At 39.9% G+C, this 21545-nt stretch overlaps 1 protein-coding gene across 2 annotated transcripts in view; it reads left to right on the forward strand.

The window, feature by feature from the left end:
• Nucleotides 1–21545, forward strand: part of sh3kbp1 (SH3-domain kinase binding protein 1) — a 39631-nt gene that overhangs the window by 13349 nt on the left and 4737 nt on the right. Inside the window, exons 3-12 of one of the 2 annotated variants that reach the window (XM_028570031.1) lie at nt 5109–5223; nt 6562–6668; nt 7169–7307; nt 7482–7561; nt 11461–11550; nt 18353–18422; nt 19105–19199; nt 19432–19527; nt 19657–19708; nt 19806–19877. In XM_028570031.1, the coding sequence (XP_028425832.1) occupies nt 5109–5223; nt 6562–6668; nt 7169–7307; nt 7482–7561; nt 11461–11550; nt 18353–18422; nt 19105–19199; nt 19432–19527; nt 19657–19708; nt 19806–19877 (916 nt within the window). The remainder of the gene's footprint in view (nt 1–5108; nt 5224–6561; nt 6669–7168; nt 7308–7481; nt 7562–11460; nt 11551–18352; nt 18423–19104; nt 19200–19431; nt 19528–19656; nt 19709–19805; nt 19878–21545) is intronic. The other variant, XM_028570032.1, reaches the window with a different exon arrangement.

Below are 21545 nucleotides of genomic sequence, written 5' to 3' on the forward strand. Positions count from 1 at the left end.
ATTTAGCATTTAAATATCCATTATTATAAGCTTCAGTCTCAATTTAAAAAAAGCGATTAATCGTGATTAATTACAGCAAATTTTTTTTAATCGATTGACAGCCCTAATATATATATATATATATCATCAGTAACGAGTTGGCACAGTTGGACCAGCAATTCCAAGGGCCTGCATCTATACAGTGCAGTACTGTCAATACAGTAAATAGTCTTGAAGGTGGTACATGGGACCATAGAAACAGTGTCAGATACAGTAAACAGTAGTACATTACAGTAAAGAATGATGATGAAATATGACATCCACAGATCATTAGGGGTGGGGGAAAAAATCGCTACAGCATAGTATCGCGATATTTTTCGTAGCAATACTGTATCGATACACAGATGCCAAGTATCGATCTTTTATGATATATGTGTTGGTCAGTCTGTCCTGCTTGACAATCCCATTTTGCAGCAATACAATTTAAGTGAGATGAACAGACAGAAAAATGTATCTTTTTAGATAAAACAGATGCTGACAAAATTTTCCTTTGGGGACATCATTTGAAATTAGGAAAAAATTGAAGTTGGAAAAAAAGGTAATACATTGCAGTATATATATATAGATACATAAGTATCGTGATGATATTGTATCGTGAGGCCTCTGGTGATTCCCACCCCTACAGATTATTTAGTCTAATTGGTTCATGCTCCACTCTAAATGGTGACAATGAATCTCGTTATCTTGAAACTTTCATGATCTAAACATGGAATATTGTTTGTCTGTTTCCGTACAACTATGCATTAAGAGTAATGCAACAGTTACTTATCATGTTGAGCAGTTCTATCAATTGATAGTTAGATCATTGTAATGAAATGAATAGGCAATCATCTGAAATGTAATGTGTGAATTGCTTTTTGAAATAGTAGTACTTTGATGTTAAGTTATGTCATATTGAACAAATGATCTTAGGTTTATGTGTATTGTATCCAAGCAATTAAAAAGTGTTAGAGTTTTGAAAAATGTGCATTTTGATCATTGGTTGTGAGTTTTGTGTCTAGAGTTCTGAAATTAGTGCCAAAGTGATTGTAAAAAACTGTAATATGTCCCTGGGTGAGTAAGTATCTGTGGGACATCAGGGCAAAATTTCCTATTTTGTACCAGTTTGCTGGTGTCTCAAAGTAAATTAGACATGTAGGTGTGAGGGTCAAGACTCAGCTTCTGGTATGCATAGTGAAACAATGTGGTTGCGGTAATGAGAAGAGGGAAGTAGCTTGTTCACGGTACCATGAGGGGAAGTAGAAGTGCTATAAGCCAAGCACAGAGAGCGTTCACATTTTGATAGTGCCAAAGAAGTCAGTCTTTGTCAGGTTGTTTGCCGTGCAGCCAGGCTATATTTGTGCTGACTGATTGTCACAGCTCAAATTCACTGTCAGGGAGCTGGACAATGGGCCTATGAAGTCCCACTGGCTGTGTGTGTGTGCGTGCGTGCGTGTATGTGTGTGTGTGTGTGTGTGTGTGTGAGATAATGCAGTCATACCAGACTAGTCTGTCACAAGACTGCAGTTATGGGAATCAGTGACATTAAGCTTTGCTGTGTGTGTGTGTGTGTGTGTGTGTGTGTGTGTGTGTGTGTGTGTGTCTGCCTGTCTGTCTGTGTGGGTGTAGGAAGTGGGGGGATGTGGACAGACAGGTTGAAAAGGGGAGAGGAAGTGATGGTATGCAAACAACCTCCCTCTGGTGTAGTTATGGCTAACAACCGGCACCCACTAAGATTATTAAGGTGATTATTCAGTAAAAAACTGTTTGAAAGTTGTTTTGTTTCCAAACTTGAAACCACTCAGAGTTGTTATTTGAGGGACGGCTCAGGTTTACAAACTGCTAACTGCAGACTGGATGTTTAATTTAGCAGAGCCACTGATGTTACGAATATCACAAGACGGCAAAGCTACCAATTCTGGCTCACCGAAAATGCGTTGTGTGCAAAAATGTGTATTTGTCAAAGCCCGGAGCCGTTATCAGCATGTTTATGGGAAGTGCTGTAATCATATGACCTGTGGATTAGACAAGCAGGTGTGGCAAATTGGAAGCACATGCTCTCATTTGACATAAAATGCTAAACATTGTTATTCATGGTGCAGAAGAGCAGCTGGATTTGCCTGGTAGTCACTTTTAATAAGTAAAGTCACTGTGGATGTCTGAAAAGTTGCAAACTTCAGCAGAAAGAATGATAAAGTTGACGATCTTTTAATTTGATAGTGCAACTTAACCACTGTTATAATAGAAATGGGTGGCTCCTAGTTGACCATAACCATACATTTAAAGTTATTTAAATGACTAATTGCTTAGTCTATAAAATACATGTACTAAATGCTCATTGTACTACAAGGTAACGTCTACAAATGTCTTGCCTTGTCCGACTAAAACCCAATGATATTCAGTCACACATAAACACGCGTTAAATATGTTAAAAAGAAATCAGAGAGAAGCAGCAAATCTGCACACTTAAGAGGATGGAACTGGGAATTATTTGCCATTTTTGGTAATCAATTATCAAAATGGCTGCAGATAAATTTTCTGTTTCCAATCTATTGTCTTTGCTCTAACTCAACCAAAATGGCTCACTGTATGTTAAAATGTCTTTATATATAAAAATTTTCAACTTGCGTGAAAGCTTTCTTTCTGTGTCAGATTGACCAGTGAATAGAGTTGCGCAACAACAACGAGGTTTATGAAAAGAAGAGAAATCAAATTTTGCGTCATTTTTACTCTGCGTTTCTTTATTACAAGCGAAGCTCTCTCTGTTTCAGAGTTACAGCTTCTTTTGTGTCGCTCACACAGTGGATGTCCGCTGCTACACTGCATTTTTTTGCATTATCTGTAACTTTGAGAAAGGGTCAGAGGTCTGGTGAGGGGGGATGCACAAAGGGGTGTTTAGCATTAATGCAGTGCTAAGTTAACTACATGCTTACTGTCAGGATTTTACACATTTCACAGACAAAAACAACCAACACTGCAGTGTATATTATGCAGGTGTTTCCTGTTCAGATATGATGAATCACGTTGTCTTCCTCTCCTCTTTTCAGCTGGGTTTCCTTTAACTCTCGGGTACCTCCGTATCCCCACCGGAGGAATTGCAGTAGAGCATGAATGCTATCCAAGTAGTAACAAAGGCCTCCAAGAACAGTACAGTTAGCTTTGTCCTTGATTTGTTTTGCAAAACCATGCAGTCATTATGTCTCATTATATCTCTGGTTCCATACTTAAAAATATATTAATTAAAAAAGCAGCATTATTACAACAAATGGATTTCAGAATTGATGTTCCATTTCTTTTCATTAGGCAGAAAGCCGAACAGCTAGTAAACACCGCCTCTGCTATTCCACTCATAAAACAAGGGAAACTGAAGGCTAGCAAATGGCCACTGTGGGTTTTTGCGTGGGTTGGCTTTTTTTTTTTTTTCTGTGCATGTGAGTTTCTGAATGAATATGTATGTCTCTATATCTGTTTTTGCAGTACACAAAGGCATGCAGAGTTAGGGCTAGAGTCCATCTGCATTATGTCTGCAGAATCAATGTATTCTTTCCTGGTTCTACATTAACACTGCATTAACCTACTTAACAAATGCACAAAATGTCATGGAAAGACAACGGTGTGACTGACCTGACCTCAGTGGACAGAAATCTGCCCGTTTTACCACCTCTCTCTATTTATTTTTTTTTTTTTAACTTTACTGTTTTGGTTCAGTCTCGCAGCTCTCATTGTTTCAGTGAAAACGCTCAAATAAACTGACCATACATGAAACACCATTATTGTTTTTCTCGCCAAGAATAAGATGAGAAGATCAATACCATTCTCATATCTGTACACTAAATGTGAAGCTACAGCCAGGAGATGGTTAGCTTAGCTTAGCATAAAGACTGGATGCAGCGAAAAACCGTTAGCCTGGCTTTGTTCAAAGTAATACAAAAAAAAAAATATATATATATATATATAAATAGAGTTATATATGTTTATAGAGAGGAGAAAGGCAAGAAATGTTATGTTGGCGAATCACTTTTCTCTGTGGTAATGTGTTCACATGTTGTGGTTTAGAGGACAATTTATATCCTTTAACATTTCAATCCCTCATTTCCTGTTGGAACTTCCTGGGTGCACACACACACAGACACACACACACACACACACACACACACACACACACACACACACACACACACACACACACACACACACACACACACACACACACACACACACCACGTGTCAGAATTGAATTGGCCCTGTCCCACCATACAGAGAATGTGGATCTCTTCCCTGTTGAATGCCACATTTGTTTGCATTTTTAAACACAAAAATCATTGTTGCTTTGGCGTCTTGTCCAGTCCCCAAACCTTGTAGCTCCGAAAATGTCTCTTAGCCTCTGCTGTTGTCTAGGAAACGTCTTTGCTTGTTGACATTTTGGGATCTTAGAGGCTCATCGAGGCTTCCACGCCACACCAGGTCATACACAAGCAGCGTGTGTGTGTGAGGGGTTAGGTTGTGTGAGTCAGTATATCAGTATGCTTGACTGAGCTGCGTTCGCCACAGGGCCATGGCTTATGAAACAGTGTCATGATGAATGTGGTGCGGGGATGTGAACCGCCATGTCTAGTTCTTGTGTGTGTGTGTGTGTGTGTGTGTGTGTGAGAACGTCTCCCTGTTGTAACTCCATCTGCTCGCTTGTTGATTCTTCTGTCACTCAGTATTTGTTTGTCCGTCTCACTCCAGTTCTCTTGATCAGTTTCGCATGCTGTCTTGTGATGCTTCGTGCAAGTGAAAGTCATGTGGACGGAGAGGGAAAGGTTGCAGCAGTATAGGAGAAGGTGGTTTGTGTGTCCGTGTTTGTCCCAGCTGTATGAGCTCTGGCTGGTGGTCTGCAGGTAAACAGTGAGGGTCACCTGGGTTGCTGCAGCACAGTGCAGAGCAGAGCTGGGTGGCTCATAAACAGAGATTCAGTTTGACAGACGTTATTTGCATTTGTTGTATACAAAAGGAAGCTACCTTTTTTTTTCATCTTTCCCACCATCCTTCCTCACCTCTTCTTCGTCTTCCTGCTCTAATCATCTCCTGTTCCTCTCTCTTTGTAGGAGATAAAGAAAGAGGCAAAGAGGGATGGAGGGCAGGCAAACATGATCAGACCTGACCTTTCCAATGGAAGGGCCAGCCCTGTGTCTGACCCCAGCATGCGATCGGGCAAGAAAGGTGCTACGCACACACATGCAGACACACACACACACACACACACACACACACACACACACACACACACACACACACACATTCATACAGGTTATTCATTCGGCAGGTCTAAGTCTCAAACATAGATCCTATTAGTGTGAAAAAGGATTCGGGTCAAGCATTCATCGTACACACACTCATTATACACACATATGCATGGGTGGAATGTAACTTAGTACATCTACTCAAGTACTTAATTATCAACTGAAGGTACTTCTACTACTTTTTATGTCACTTTATGCTTCTACTCCAATACATCTCAGAGGGAAATATTGTATATTCGAAATCCACAATCATTTGACATCTTTTGTTACTTTACAAATTAAGATTTTTGATCACAGAAAAATGTGAACATGCACAAATAGCTGAAACGATTAGTTGATTGACTGAAAATAAATTGGTAATTATTTTGATAATCGTTATTTTTCATGTAAAATGACGAATATTTCCTGGTTCCTGTTTCTCAAATGTGAAGATTTACTTCTTCTTTCTGTTTTTATAAAATATCTTCATTATACAGTATGTGTAACTGTATATCTTTGGGTTTTAGTCAGATAGTAACCTGGGAAACTTTAATGAGCATTTTAAATTTTAAATAGTCGGCTTTTAAATTAGCCGACTAGTTAATTAAATAAGACTTTTAATAGTGTAACTGTCACAGTTTCTGCATTGAGTACTTTAACTTGTAATACTTTGAGAACATTTTCCTGATTATACTTAAATACTTTTACTCAAGGATCATTTTCAGTGCCAGACTTTTACTTGTAATGAAGCATTTTAACAATGATATATTAGTACTTTTACATTTTTTTAATAAGGATCTTAATGCTTCCTCCACCACTGCCTATATGCCGCATACACACCCTTCCATTTAACATGAGGAGGAGTGACACCTTGTGGACAGAAAAAGGAGTCGCAGGGCTACAGCTTAATGCCCCAGCTGGTGTAGAATGTGTCAAGTTTAATGAGCAGGCTAATGAGTGTAAGACAAACAACTGCAAGGCCAATGGGAAGTGTTTGGGGTCGGAGATTGTTAGTAAGACTGTTTGCTAACGGAAAGGTCAAAGGTTGGTGTGTCAGTCTTCAGCCATGAGGGCTTTTATTAAGTCAGTAAACACCTGCTCACTCATGGATCAAGTCCATGTCATGGATCAAGTCATGGATTATGGATAAGTGCAGGAGCCAATTATGTCACATGTAAAGCTAAAACATGTTTGTTTGTGTGTGTGTGTGTGTGTGTGTGTGTGTGTGTGTGTGTGTGTGTGTGTGTGTGTGTGTGTGTGCGTGCGTGCGCACGCGCAGTAGAGCAAATCCGTAAGCGGAGGTGTAAAGCGGCGTTCAGCTACGTGCCTCAGCATGAAGATGAGCTAGAGTTGAAAATAGGAGATGTCATTGAGATCATAGCAGAGGTAAGACTGATTACACTTCACTGGACTCATAATGGAGCATTTCATCATAATCATAATAACCATTAGAAAGGCCAGTTGGCAGAAATCGGCCTACCTAAAACACACAAGCTGATGTCTTTTTAACACACATTTATCACTTGTTTTATAATAAGATATGTTGATGTTGATGAATTGAGCACAACTATTTGATAAAAGAAGACAAAGATTTGTTTGTTGTAATTTAGAAACAGACTTTTTCAAACTGATAGGTTTATATATTTGTCATAATTCTTTAATAACCCTTATTTAAGATAAGAGATGAAATAATTAATCAATTAATCTATTAGTTGATTAACAGAAAATTAACCTTAAACCAGAACATAAACACAACTCTTTGGAAAATCAGTGTACATGTAGGTATATGTGTAAATCTTTGTCTGGTTTCTCTGTGTGTAACTGTGTGTAACTTGTGTGTATAACTTGTGTGTGTGTGTGTAACTTGTGTGTGTGTGTTCGTTCAGGTAGAGGAGGGCTGGTGGGAGGGATTTCTAAATGGGAAGAGTGGAATGTTTCCCTCCAATTTCACCAAAGTTATCCAGACGGAGTCGGAAACATCCTCCTTAAACACCTCGCAGGAGGAGCTGCGCAGCTCCCGCACCAGTGAGTGTCATCCAATGAGATGGTGGGAAGGCATAAACCCCCCCCCCCAAAAAAAACATAAGCAACTGGCTCTGTTTGCTATATGAATTGAAAATTGAAAATGATTCTACTTAATGTACTGTACCTTAGCAGGAATGCTGAAGCTAATATGCATTTTCTATTCTGTGTGTATAGGTAAGGACAGCCCAGGCAGTGAAAGTGATGGAGGCGACAGTCGGTCAGAAACGGGCTCAGGAGAAATTCAGCCCAAGAAGGTAATCAATGACATCATTGATGGTATGTGATGGTTTTACTGCATGTTTTCCCCCCCTCTCTCTTCTCTTTCATATCTCAGCTTTCCTATCAAATAAAGGCAGAAATGCCCCCCCCAAAAAAGGGGAAACAAATATTGTTGAGTGTGGTCTAGACCTACTCTATCTGTATAGTGTCTTGAGATCACTCTTATAATTTGATACTATAAATAAAATTGAATTCAAATCTTTTGACTTTAGACTTTACTTTGCACTGCATTTTGTGTCAACAATGAAAGGACACTCTATCTGGTCTTAGGACCATCATTAGATAAGAATTATCCTGCCCAACATCTGAAACTCGTTTAGGTCTACACATTTTTTTTCTTCTTCTTCCCTGTAGCATACACTGTGAGTAACAAGGTCCGATTTAGTTGGAAGCACAAAACTGAAAAACAAAACTACTTTCTGGTGGGAGACAGACTACCAATCATTTTTCACCAAGGACATATGTGCTTACAGCTATAATTGCCAAAATTTCAGAATTCATTTAAAATCCTGAACTTCTATATCAAAGACTTGTAGCCTTGAATGGTGGAAAACAGCAGATGTCGTCAGCTTGGATTCATAGCAGTTACAACAGCGTCTTAGTTTTACAGTGACAATAGAAATATTGAAATGTCCATAGATAACTCATCCCACTCCTGCAGCTGTGCAGCATATTGCACTCTCCACTATCCGTCCGTATGCTCAGTACTTTTCCAAATACAAATTTTGTTTAAATATGTCTCAATACATACCTTCTGCATGTCTTGTTTACATTTGTAAGTACAGTTAATATAGTTGCGTGTAACAAAGGGAAACAGCTGAATAAGTATTAAGAAAATACTGAGTAAACAGCGTGTGTTGGTATAGAGTGGGTTGAGCAAACCATTGTATGGCTGCCCACGTCTCAGATTTGTTCACTGGTGGCTATTTCTGCCAAGGGGGTAAGCTTCACTTCAGAACTCGAACCTCCGATGGCGCCATTTTGTTGCTACAAAGGTATCACCTCCTGTTAGCATTCCACTGACCGACATTTTTTTTTTACATCACTTGACTGTGAATAACTTTACATCTGAAGCGTTTAAAGACTCTATTTGTCCATTGTTTATTTCTAAAGAAACACGACAATGTATAAAAGGCTCCATTACCTTGTACCTCACGTTATGGCTCTGTAGCAGACGTTTTTGTAAAAATAGGCTAACGATTGTGTCATAACCAAGTGACTTACTGTCGCACAGTAGAGGAATTACCGTATAGTACAGGAGAAGCTTGCAGGCAGTTTCGACTTACATTAGCTGTTTAGGTTTAATTACTAATGTTAACTAGCATGTTAGTTAGCAATAATTAGCCTGTGCTTATGTTATCTCCTTACATATACCTACACTCTCCGTCTCTGTAAGATTGAAAATGATTGAGATTTCTCTTGGCACAGCTACCAGAAGACTTACAACTTTCAGACACGTTGCTCACGTCACATTTACGTTGTCTCTGTCAGTTGGAGGCTGCGCAGTAAAGCAAGAGATCACCGGAAAAGTGCCTCTAATAGCCTTCACTGGTCTCCGTCCAGAGCAACAGGGTCTATTGGTCCATTATATATATGTCAATGATTTCTGCTGGTTGGAGAAGAAGTCGACCAATCAGAGCTTAGTAGGCAGATTTTAGAATGTAGATGTCATCTTCCTACATTAGCTAGCGAATTAGCTACATCAACAACTTTAAAGGTGCTCTAAGCGATGTTGGGTGACGTTTGAAGTATTGTCAAACAAGCTCGCCCCTCCCTCCTCCTCATCCCGTCCCCTCCCCCTCCCTTCTGTCACTAACCCCCCAGCCCCCACAACCAAATCCTTCTTGTCGGTTGTTGGCTGGAACACTGTTTGTTATGTTATGTGGTGCAGAGGCCCGTTCCAGAAAGCAGGTTTAGTGAAAACTCTGAGTTGGTTAATCCTGAGATGAGGGAAACTCTGGGTTTTCCGTTTCAGAAAGTGAGGTAACTTAACCTCAGAGTCAGTTACTATGGTAACTGAGCCTGTGAACCTAACCTGGTTAGGAGCAGGTTTTCTTCAAGAAACCTCGAGAGAAAAAAACCTTGAGTTTCTCCCTCTGACAGGGAGGAGACTGAGAGAAACTGAGAAAAAAACCTTGAGTTTCTCTCAGTCTCCTCCCTGTCTAATTTCCTCATTCATTCATTCAGTCTGTATTTGGCGCATTTTAATGCTGTTTGTTATCTACATCACTAAAAAAAACGTATTGGTTTACGTTACGCAGACTATAAAAAGTTTTTTTCTCAAACATGTCATGTCCTTTTGTCGACGATCCCGTTGAAGAAAAAGCTGTATTAATTCACAGAGAGTTGTACGTCGGGAGATGATTGTTTCCCGGCTATAGATGTATTTTCATTTCCACATAACCGATTTGAGAGGTATTTTTTATCACAGTCCATTAGATATGTAGATACCTTATCCGTCCTCATATCACTAACATCCACCATCGTGGACAGGCTTTAACATCCAAGCAGATTCTTTGTGTCGTATTACGTTTTTTGCAAACGGCAGTTTTCTTTATAACAGTGTAGCGGATCATACTGTAATAGTAAAGCCACTGTATGCAGAGCCGTCAGAAAAGTGTGACTCACTCTGAAACGTTTTTTTAAACATTTTTGTAGTGTTCCCTGGACACAAACCAGTGAGAGCCATTCAAAAGAAATACATTGGGGTTAGGAATTAGGATTGCACCTAAATGAAATTATAGGTGTAATACTATGCCAGTTTTCACCAGTAATATTATAAGTTAACTGTGATTAAATATGAAATGAATACACTGTTAATGCTTACGCATTGACTCGAGCAGCAATTTTCTGCCACACCAATTCTCTCTCTTTTGCAGCAGCAGTCTTGCTTTTTTTAACGAAATGCATGTTCAAACTCGCTGTTTGTGCGCATGAGTATTTCCGCCGACCCGTTTGTTTGTGGTTGTTGCCATTGTGAATTGTAGAATCATGGCTCCAGTCATGCTGCCTTTTTATAGCGGTTGTGCACGCGCGTAACCCTGAGTGAACCTACTCTGAGTTGACTGAACCAACTCAAATCAGCTGTTCTGGAACCGAAAACTCAGAGTTTCCCATCTCAGGGTAAATCAACTCAAACAGCAGTTTGTTAAACCTCCTTCCTGGAACAGGCCCCAGGTTGGCGCAGTTTGTTTTTGTTGCCGTTCGTGGAGTCTGGGCTGTCTACAGAGACCGCGTTTTTTACAGTGTGTTCAGGGGACAGGCAGCTAGCGGATAGTGAGGAGATGTTTGCTGTTATGTACAAAAAAATGTTGTAGCCTAAAAAGCACGTGACATCGCTTAGAGCACCTTAAACAACTCTTAAACGGATATATTTATTTTGATCAGTGTTTTTTGCTTCCGCTACCTGCTAAGTCTCACGCTCCTGATTGGTTAGGGCAAAACAAATCAAAATCGACAAGAATCCAACAAGAAACGGGATAACATAATGTCACTGGTGAAAAATAATGCCAATTCAGTCTTAAGTATTAGACTCAAAATATGGCTAAATTCACAGCTTGTGTTGGTCGACAGTGCAGCTAACTGCTATCAGAGCTGGGGACAAATGCGTGTTCAGACATATTTTGGGAACAATAAAAGCACACAGATAGACAGGGGAGAAGTGGATTATGCTGCAGTAATGGGGACTCAACTTCCATTTAAATCCACTGAAACTGCTGACTACAGCCGCTGCCACCCAAGAATCCCTCTGCAAACTTCCAGGCCCCGCAGGGGTCAATGTTGACAGTCAAACCACAGATTTTTGGTGAAGTATTTCTTGATATATGGCGTTAAATGTTGGTGTTTCACCGTGTGTCACCTCACCTCCTTTCAGGTCCGAGGGTTTGGCTTTGGTGACATCTTCAAAGACCAGCCCTTCAGGCTCAGACCCCGCTCTATTGATGTGGACTCAGAGGTGGACAAGGTGACACACACACACACACACACACACACACACACACACACACACACACACACACACACACACACACACACACATTTTTTTATACTGTGATCATTGTATTGTATGAAATGAGTAAAGGAAGTCCTAGCCTTGGCTCCTCCTCTTCCTCTGTTTTAAGTTTCACAGCACAGGATGTGGTTTTATGTTGACACACACACACACACACATATCCTGGGATTTGACAAGCAAAGTGGAAGTGAGCACTCCACAGGGCAGAGAGAGACAGAGAGAGAGAGAGATAGAGAGAGAGAGAGAGAGAGAGAGAGAGGGGAGGGCAGGTTGTACAGTTTTTACTGAGGTTTACATATTCACACACACTAGCTCCTGCTGCTCCTGCTGCTGCCGGCGCTGATGTAGCAAAGCTCCGTGTGTGTGTGTGTTTAACTGGAACCAGAGGAGAGAACGGTAAGGTCAAGTTTTCTCTCTTTCTGTTCTTCTCTTGTTTTCTTCATCTAGTTGATTTTTTAAATTTTAATCCTTTGTCTCTGTTTCTTCTCTTATCTTCAGCTTTGCGGTCTACTTAATGTGCATGTTTCAAATTAAGCAGCATTTCAAGTGGCGTGGTTTAGCCTCAGTGCTGTTAAGTTACTCGGAATGTTTGGTATAGTCGGTGGAGGAAACTAACAGTTATAGCATGCAGAAAAACAGGTTTCTGTAAGGTTGTATAGATTACAAAATAAAGGAACAAATTAAAAAGGCTCGGTTTCTAAGAAGAGTTATATGAACCAAGTCTCACCCTGCCAAAAACACAGTTTTGAGGGTGACCACTAAATACTTTTTCATATATTTGTCATGAAAAAGTATTTAGTGTTTTTTTGGGGGCTTTATTTTGTAATCTAAATAAGAAACCTTTATAGACACCTGCTTTCTGCGTGATGTATCAGCTAACCTCACCAACTACACCGAATCTGAAACTCTCATGTCACCTCCTAAGTAGCTAAACGGCACTGAGGCTAATGGATGAAGAAATTGAGAGACATAGGATAGATAAACTAAATAAATTAAGCGAGTAAAGACATCAAAAACTTGTACGTGAAAAGGCTTTTAAAAGCCCATATTGGTCGCCCTGTAGCTCCTGCAGACATAAAGTGTGTGTGTGTGTGTGTTTGTGTCAAGGATGTTTGTCAGCCGGTCCTGCTGAGCGGGAGGTTGTTATGTTGCTTTATGGTGAGAGTCTCTCTGCTCTAATGAGGCTCTGGAGGAGGTGATAGGAGGGCGTCTCTATCTGGGACGTGCTGGCGGGGGGGCTGAGTCATTGCGAAGCCACGTCAACTTTATAATTAAACTACAGTATTATTGCACGTAGTGATGTTGTTTGCAAGAGTACATTTTATTTTATTCTACTAGCTGATAATTACAATTTGGATTATTTGTGTGCCAGTCGGGGAGCCAGACGGGGAAGTCTTTCAGTGTTTTCCCCAGATTTTTTTTTGTATTTTTTTTTTGCGGTGAGTCAAAGACACTCATTCACAGCCTTGTGATCAGCTGAGTCTTCAATGTCAAACAAAAGTCCATAGTGTAAAGTTTGGGAGGAGCAGTGGATCCCTAAGGCAGGGTCATCCTTCAGGCTTATTTTGTGGTCGGACAAAATAAAGAATTTCTATAAAGACATACTGAAAAAAATGAATAAAGTCATAAACTGTCCAAGTTTTAGTCATGTCTTTGCTAGTTTTTGAGGCGGCTTTTGACAGGAAGTAACTTGAATCATACCAGTAGACTGATCCAGTATGTCATTTATCAGCCTCGGTAGCGGCATCTGTTCTGTTGAAAAGTCTTTGTCTTTGTATTCATTGATGTTGTGGGATGTTTATATATTTCATCTTCTTCTCTCAGCCCTTCAAGAGAGATATCATCACTTTCCTCATAAAGTCACCCTCTGGTTTGAGTTATTGGGCAATTCAAAATATGTTTTTATAGGAAACTGTTGTGGATTTATTTAACTAAAAGAAAAATTCAATTTCTGACAGTAGGCAGAGCAATGGAGGGCTGCACTTAACCCTTGTGTGGTGTTCATATTTTTGTTACACAGCCGATGTTCCCGGGTCTGGTGGACCCACCACATTACTAGGCTTTTAAATCATTACAGCCATAAAAAATGTATGTAAAAATACTTAACAGATGTTTACTTTAGCTCAATTACCAATGATATATACATAATTTCTGGTTCATATTTGCCATTTACCCCTGTGAGATCACATTTATGATCATATGATCATTTTTGTTTTTTGTGAGGAAACAAGGAAATTCAATTATAAAAAAGGTAAAATAATAGCTTTTTTGATCATTATTGGTGCTTATTTCTTAGAACTTAATCAGAACAGGTGGAAGTGCTTGACATTTTGTAACTATGTGTGGGAATAGCAGGTGCAGAAAGACAACATTCCTACACACAGACACCTACACTCAGACACGCACACATACAGACGCATAGACACACACAGAGACGCACAGAGAGAGAGCTATGCTCTGCTGTGCCACGCTACATCCTGTAATGCCCTGCAGTGCCCTGCAGTGCCCTGCTATGACATGAACTACTACGACTACCATTTGTAGTCACTGTTCCATTATCTTTATTAGGACTATTATTTCCACTGTTCATCACACCCCTAACCGGCATCGTCAGACACCGCCCAAGAGCCTGGGTCTGTCAGAGGTTTCTTCCTAAAAGGGAGTTTTTACTCGCCACTGTCGCAACAACCACTGCTAATGCTTGCTCTTCGGGGAATTACTGTAATTGTTGGGGCTTTGTAAACTATAGAGTGTGATCTAGACCTACTCTATCTACTAAGTGTCTCGAGATAACTCTTGTTATGATTTGATACCATAAATAAAATTGAATTGAATTGAATTGACACACACACACACACACACACACACACACACACACACACACACACACACACACACACACACACACAGCAGGCCCAGTTAGGAGGAGGACACAGTTAAGTTTCATAGCACCTACAATTATCACACAATTATTACACTCTGGTCCAGTAGACCCGAATACCTCATATGTAATAGTTATGTGTAGGGGGGGGAGTGGGGGGTGTACCGTGTGCAGTCATTGAAAATAAGTTATTTGTCATATTCTTCACAGAAAATGAGCCAAGGCCAATAAGTTTGTAATTTGAGTTAGAAGAAATAATAAATAGCATAATTTTTCTTTTAGCAAACATTGAAAACGGGTCCCATAGACCCGAACATCTTCCAAGGGTTAATTGTCAAGTCAGTCAGTCAGAAAAAAGCAACTGTTTGGTGTTGTTAATTTAATATTAATAGAGAACAAGGTGATGGTACAAGAAGCAGTGTCATAGTGTATACTGTCTATACTTTGCAGAATGTAAGAAAATATAGCGTTATGCTATTTAATGCCATTCTGGATACAAGAAAGGAGCAGAAAAGTTAAAGCTTCTCTAATAAATGAAGTTTTTAATATCAATGGATGAATTGACTGTGAAAAATGTGAATGGGGTTGCTCAGAGTGACAAATCCAAATAATGATCACCCCTCTCTTCAGCTCTAAAGAGTATTTTCGTGTTTTTTTTAAGCTCATTGTTTTGGTTTCAAGGCCTTTAACTTTACTGCTAAAGGTCCAATGTGTGGGAATTTCTCCCATCTAGCGTTGAGATCATATATTGCAATTAACTCTCTCGCGCCACGCAGTTCAAAGAACGTATTACAGCTACGGTATTCTTCACTCTTTTTTTCTGATGACACCGGTCTCTTACTCTTTTTCAATATCCTTTTTCTTTTTCTGGGAGAAGAAGACTCCTGTTTCTGAAATTTGGATTTTGAATATGTGTGGTCCTCCATGTTTCCTTCTTCAAACTTGGCGGGGGCCGGGAAGCTACAATACCCATTAGCAGCATTAGCAGCACCTGTGAGTTTATCATGTGACAGCGAAAACGCGAAAGGGGGAGCAGTTTATCCTGTATGTCCCTTACCGGCTAACGTATTTCAAAATGGCGCATGAATATGGAGCGTCTACCCCAGTTCATCCAAATGCAAATGTAACATTTCAAGCCAATAGGAATACTTGGAATTGATGGTGGTGGTAAATATTCATGAAAAAGGACAGGTTTCTGAACGGGCAACACAGATTTTGAGAATGAACAACTAAACACGTTACACACTGGACCTTTAAGGTTCATTCTCATCCGCCTTGTTTCGTTAATGCGTGCAATTGTACTTCACCTGCTCAGCACTAAATGGCAGCCAGACAAAGTGTAACTGTTTGCTAACATATCCACCGTAAAAACTGTTGATTTTGTGTTTACAGGTTTGTTTTGTTGCCCCCATGTTAGCATATTTTGTTTAATTTGGGTCTTGCATAGACTCGATACTTTATAGCATGTCATAAAAAAAACTTTCACTTACAAAGTCATAAGTAACACATTAACGTGATGTTCAAATGGACTCACTTGAACACACCAGGCCATACATCATACCTTATCTCGAGCTCGATAATATTTGTTAACACACTTTCCTTGTGAAACCTACAGTTGAGTAACGTTAGACAACTCACTGAATTTGAATTTCCTGCCTCTGGTTACACTTTGGTTTACAATGACGGATGTCAGTACATGCAGCTGTAGGTTTGTGTCAAGTTTCTGCACTAAATAAAAAAAATAGTTCCCTTTCCTTTTTGAAACTAAACTAGGTGAAAGTTTTAAATGCCTAACCGTCTGAGTCCTTCCAAAAATAGTCGTGTTGGTAATGTTATTGGTCAATCCCTGTTGCCTACAAGAGAACCAAAGAAATGTGATGATTGGACATGGAAACGTCTCTGTGATCTTGTAATGATGTATCAATGCTTGTGGTACCACATGGGTCTCATTAGAGAGGGAGGGGGAGAAAGGGAAGGGTGTAGAGAGAGGAGAGAAGCTGGCGGGGGAGGTGGTGTGTTTTTTTTTGTTTTTTTTCTCTCGGCCTGAGCAGAACAGAGCTATGTGTGTGTTCGGGACAGACTGGGTCTTGTGTGTGTGTGTGTGTGTGTGTGTGTGTCTGTGTGTGTATTTTCCTGTGGAAGAGCCACCCTGGTTCCACAAACACTGTCGAGGGATCCACTCCAGCCAGAAAACAACGGCTCCTTTAACAACCTACACCATACACACACACACACACACACACACACACACACACACACACACACACACACACACACACTTCATCGTGAAGTCAGCTCGGTGGTTTTCTAAATCCGATGCCATCTTCTCTAATTAGCTGGTTAGATTGAAGCTGTGGGACAGTGCTGTTCACTGGAGAAAAGTGATTATTTCAGTGTCATTGTTTATTTTTGTCTCTCAGTGTATCATTTTTTTGAAATTTTTTTACACTTTCATTTGAAGGAAGGCATTCACACACCCAACTCTGTGCAAAAATTCTGATTTAATTTAGCAAGCTTTAAGACCTTAAGACAGAGACCTTGTTTAAGGCAAAAACAGGTATTTTTTATTTGTGAAATGGATTAATTTTGACACGATTCTGTTTTGCTAGTTCGGTTGTTTTAATTGGCAATATGTGATTTTAAGTCATGCTAGCAGCACTACTGTAGGAATGGAAATGTTAGTTGGTGTGTTGGTTTACCACTTGGGTTGAGAGTTCCAGCTACCAACTCAACAACAATTGGATGGATTGCCATGACATTTTGAACAGACATTTATCATCACCGGAGGATGACTCCAAGTTATGTGGGTGATCCCCTGACTTTTCCTCTTGTGCTCAGATGAGGTTGACATTTTTGGTTTTAAGTGAGATGTCTCAAAATGTTTTGGATTGCCATACATTTGGTTCAGACATTCATGTTCCCCCTCAGGATGATTTTGCAATGTCTTTGGTGCTCCTTCAACTATTCATCTACCAACACAGTTGGGTCAAAAGAGATTAGTTGATGTATTTCAGATATGACCAACTTACCCTTGACCTTTTTTTTTTATATTTTAGGATTCATGTATATTTTGGATATCTATTTATTGATATTTTATATTTGCACTCCTTCCTACTTTGCATGCAATTTCTACACAACTTCCTTCCAGATGAATAAAGTTCTCTCTTATACTAAGTCCAATATTTTGGTTTACCACCAAAGTACCTCCAGCTGTACTTTAGTTAAGTGCTTATTAGCAAATATTAGCATGCTAATACGCTAAACTAAGATGGTGAATGTAGTAAACAATATACCTCCTAAACATCAGCATGTTAGCACTGTCATTGTTAGCTCAAAGAGCCACACAGAGATTCAATAATTCCTCTTCATCTGTATTTTTGTCATGTTAATGACAAATTTCAAATGTAATGGTAGTGCATGAGAGTCACAAATCAGGGTTATACTTACCTATAAAAGTGGCAATTTTGTTTGTTCTAATTACTGGCCAAACATAAGCAATAATGTTAGGTTGAATTAGTTCCACAATGGAAATTTCAATAGCTGGACATTTTGAATTTATCTAATGTATGAAACAGCAGTTTTTAAAACATGCAATTATTAGGGAGGAATCCATTACATGCGATGCAGAGATGTCAGTTTCTTTGTTCCAATACTAGTGAGTAAACTCTGCTGCCACTATCAAGCCAACCACAGCTGAATCAAACTAGGTCACGGTATATTCTCTAGAGACGTCGGCGAAACGCAACCTGAGAAGCACAGGAAGTCCCAAACCGAGACAGTGGTTACACCAAAAAAACTGCTGTAGATGTACAGTAAGTGCATTTGAGGATGTGTGTAAAATGTAAGGTTCTCTTCCCTCTGTCCTCCACTCAGCTAAACGAGGCGAAAGCAGCAAGCGTTGCCTCGGAAACCATGAAGACTGAACCTGACGGCAAAGCCAGAGGTGAGAAGTTAACAGCTTTACTGTTTTAAAGAGAATTTTAAAAGAGTAAAAATAAGCAGTCTGATGAAGAAACTTGTAAACATTCGACCATTTTCCAAAGCATACCACAGTTATTAGATCACTTCCTACCTTTATTGCAAGCATTTTCCTTTCCTTTCCTTTCCTTTGTCACAGTATTGTAATGTAGTCCTGCCAAGTCAACAATTGGAAAATGCTTCCTTGGGTGCCCAGATAGCTCAGTTGGTAGAACAGGCGCCCATATACAGTATGGAGGTTCACTCCTCGACGCAGCGGGCCAGGGTTCAACTCTGACCTGCGGCCCTTCGCTGCATGTCATTTTCCCCTTTCATGTCTTCAGCTGTCCTCTCAAAAAAGAAAAAGAAAAACATTTCCTTGATGATGTGTTCAGGTGCTTGTGGAAAGCTCCAACATCCAAGTTTTGGGAGTTGGACGCGAGAAGTATTGCATTTAACAAGCTATGGTCAAAATAATTTATATGATCTGCTTTTTTCTAAATAATCTGGTATTTTTCAGTGAAAATGGGTTTCAAAACATCCCTCTCAAAGCAAATCCATGTTGTGCATGTCGTACCTTCGATTGTTGGTGAAAACCTCCTTTCATGTCTTGTTTCTCAGCTGTTGAGTTTTCTTTTTCTTGACTTTATCGTGAATTTGATTGGCAGGGCGGGAGCAATGTAAAGTCCTCTTTCCATATGAAGCACAAAATGAAGATGAGCTGTCACTCAAAGAGGGCGAAATCATCAACATTATCACCAAGGTGTGTGCGTGTGTGTGTGTGTGTGTGTGTGTGTGTGTGTGTGTGTGTGTGTGTGTATTTCTTCGTACTGTATATGTGGGTGTGTCTGCTTTGATTCCTGCACCATTTGGTCAGTTTGATTTGTTTGTGCAGGTATGAAACATTTGCCTGCCTGATCCAGGTGCACATTAAATACACGCAGCAAGCATTTGAAGTGTAGTTCAGACCAAACACGTTGCTGTCTTTTTCCCAGGAGTGTGCCGATGCAGGCTGGTGGAAGGGGGAGATCGGGGGAAGGCAAGGTGTCTTCCCAGATAACTTTGTCAAGCTGCTAGAAGTGGAGAAAGAGGTAACTTTGGCACACATGCATAAACGTCTGGTTACCGTGATATTAGAAGCCTAGAAAGTCTCGAAGACGTGATGCGTTCTCAAAGTGTTTTTGTAATGTTTCTGTATGTTTCCGTGTGTGTGTTTCCAGAGACCGAGGAAACCGCCTCCTCCCAGTGCACCAGGTGTTAAACACAGCACAGGTACAGTAACATCTTATTTCCTTTCCTCTCTTGTATTGTCTACGTTCTGAGAGACAAAGAGCGAGAAACAGAAACCTGTAAAAACTCTGACTTGTAGAGAGAAAGTCGGAGGTCAAGAAGGTTCCACCTGAGCGGCCTGAACATCTGCCACAGAGAGACCAGGATCGAGGTACAGTCTAGACCACTTTGGATGGACGGATCACTAACTAACATGCTTATTATTACTAATACAGCATTTGATTGGCTGGATAGCTTTACAGAATAAAAAGGGCAATTTTTTCCCCTTCATAAAGGGAGCCAAACATGCAGCAGGCTTCTATTGAAACAGAAGCAGTAGGAAAATCCCTTGCTGCATGTTTGTCCTCCGTTGTAAAGCAGAGGAAGAAAGCTTTGATTGAAAAAAATGCCATCAACTTCATTCCTTTGTGTAACAGGAGGCTTTGGGCACTGTGGTTTTGATCTTGACGAATGCCGGCGCCAACTTGTGCGAAACCCAAGCTTCCAGAGTTGTATCATTATATCGTATTACTACAATACAAATAGAATAAACAGGACACAGGCTACGCACACAATATTTGACCCCAGGTAGTCAGGAGTTGCTTGCTTTTCAGAGATTTAGTAGGCTGTGGTGGCAGAAGCACTCCATATTCAGCTAAATATACTTTTGACTTATACGTATATGATCATCAGGTTCAGGTTCAGGTTACTTTATTGGTAACCGTAGATAAACTAGGTTTATAGTCTAAGAGGCAGGACATCCTTAAAACTTTGTAGACCACCACATAACATGCAACACACAAAACATTAAAACATAGAACAGACAGTAGAACATGGATGAAAAACAGTACATGACCACTTTGACTTGTGCAGTTATATGCAGAAATTCTACAGCTAATACCGTACATGACCAAGGTGCTTGTGCGTTGTGTGCAAGTAATTCTACAGTTTGTTTAACAGAGTGATTGCTGCTGGGACAAAACTGTACAACCAGGAACTAGTAGCCTCCGTCCAGAGGGCAGATACTGGAATTCCCTATTCAAAGGGTATAGGCTATCTTCTAAGATGGCCATAGCTATCCGCTGTAGTTGTTTAGTATACAGGGAAGTGGGGTGCAGCTGGGACTCACCAGTCAGCTTATTTGACCATCTTACAATTTGATTTAGGCGATTATTGTGCACATATATGACATTCGATTGTTAATATTGATGCATCAGTGTATATGTAGCATGTAACTATTGTAGCTGGTCGAGGTAGAGCTAGTTTAACTATTTTATATAAAGTTAGTCTGTTTAATCCAATGGTTCTCCAACTAAGGGTCAGGGCCACAAGATAAATCGGAGGAGTCGTGAGATAATTAATGGGAGAGGAAAGAAGCTGTTCGCATACACAAATTAGTTTTGGTTCTTTTGGGGAACTTTTTCTCCATTTGCTTTTTGTGAAATATTAATAATTTGGCCTCAGTTTGGACACAGTTATTTAAATGGGGAAATCCCTCTCTGATTGAACAACTCACCACACAACATCTGAAACTAGTAGACGCTATTTTATTAGTTTATCTTTTATGTTTTAATACACTAGTGACTAGTTACTACAGCTGTCAGATAAACATACTGGAGCAAAAAAGTACAATATTTCCCTCTGAAATGTAGTGGAGTTCAAATAAAAGTAGTGAGTACAAATACTGTACTTAACAATATAATCCTAACTCCAAGAAGTATATTTCACTTTATTTTCTTTTAAACAAGTCTAAAATCCCCCCATTCGGGTGGAATTACAATCTCCTAAATGTTTCGGCAGTTTTTCATCAAATAAATAATTTCTCAATAAGATTATATCT

Source organism: Perca flavescens, chromosome 22 (genome assembly GCF_004354835.1).
Source record: "Perca flavescens isolate YP-PL-M2 chromosome 22, PFLA_1.0, whole genome shotgun sequence".
Lineage (NCBI taxonomy): Eukaryota > Metazoa > Chordata > Actinopteri > Perciformes > Percidae > Perca > Perca flavescens.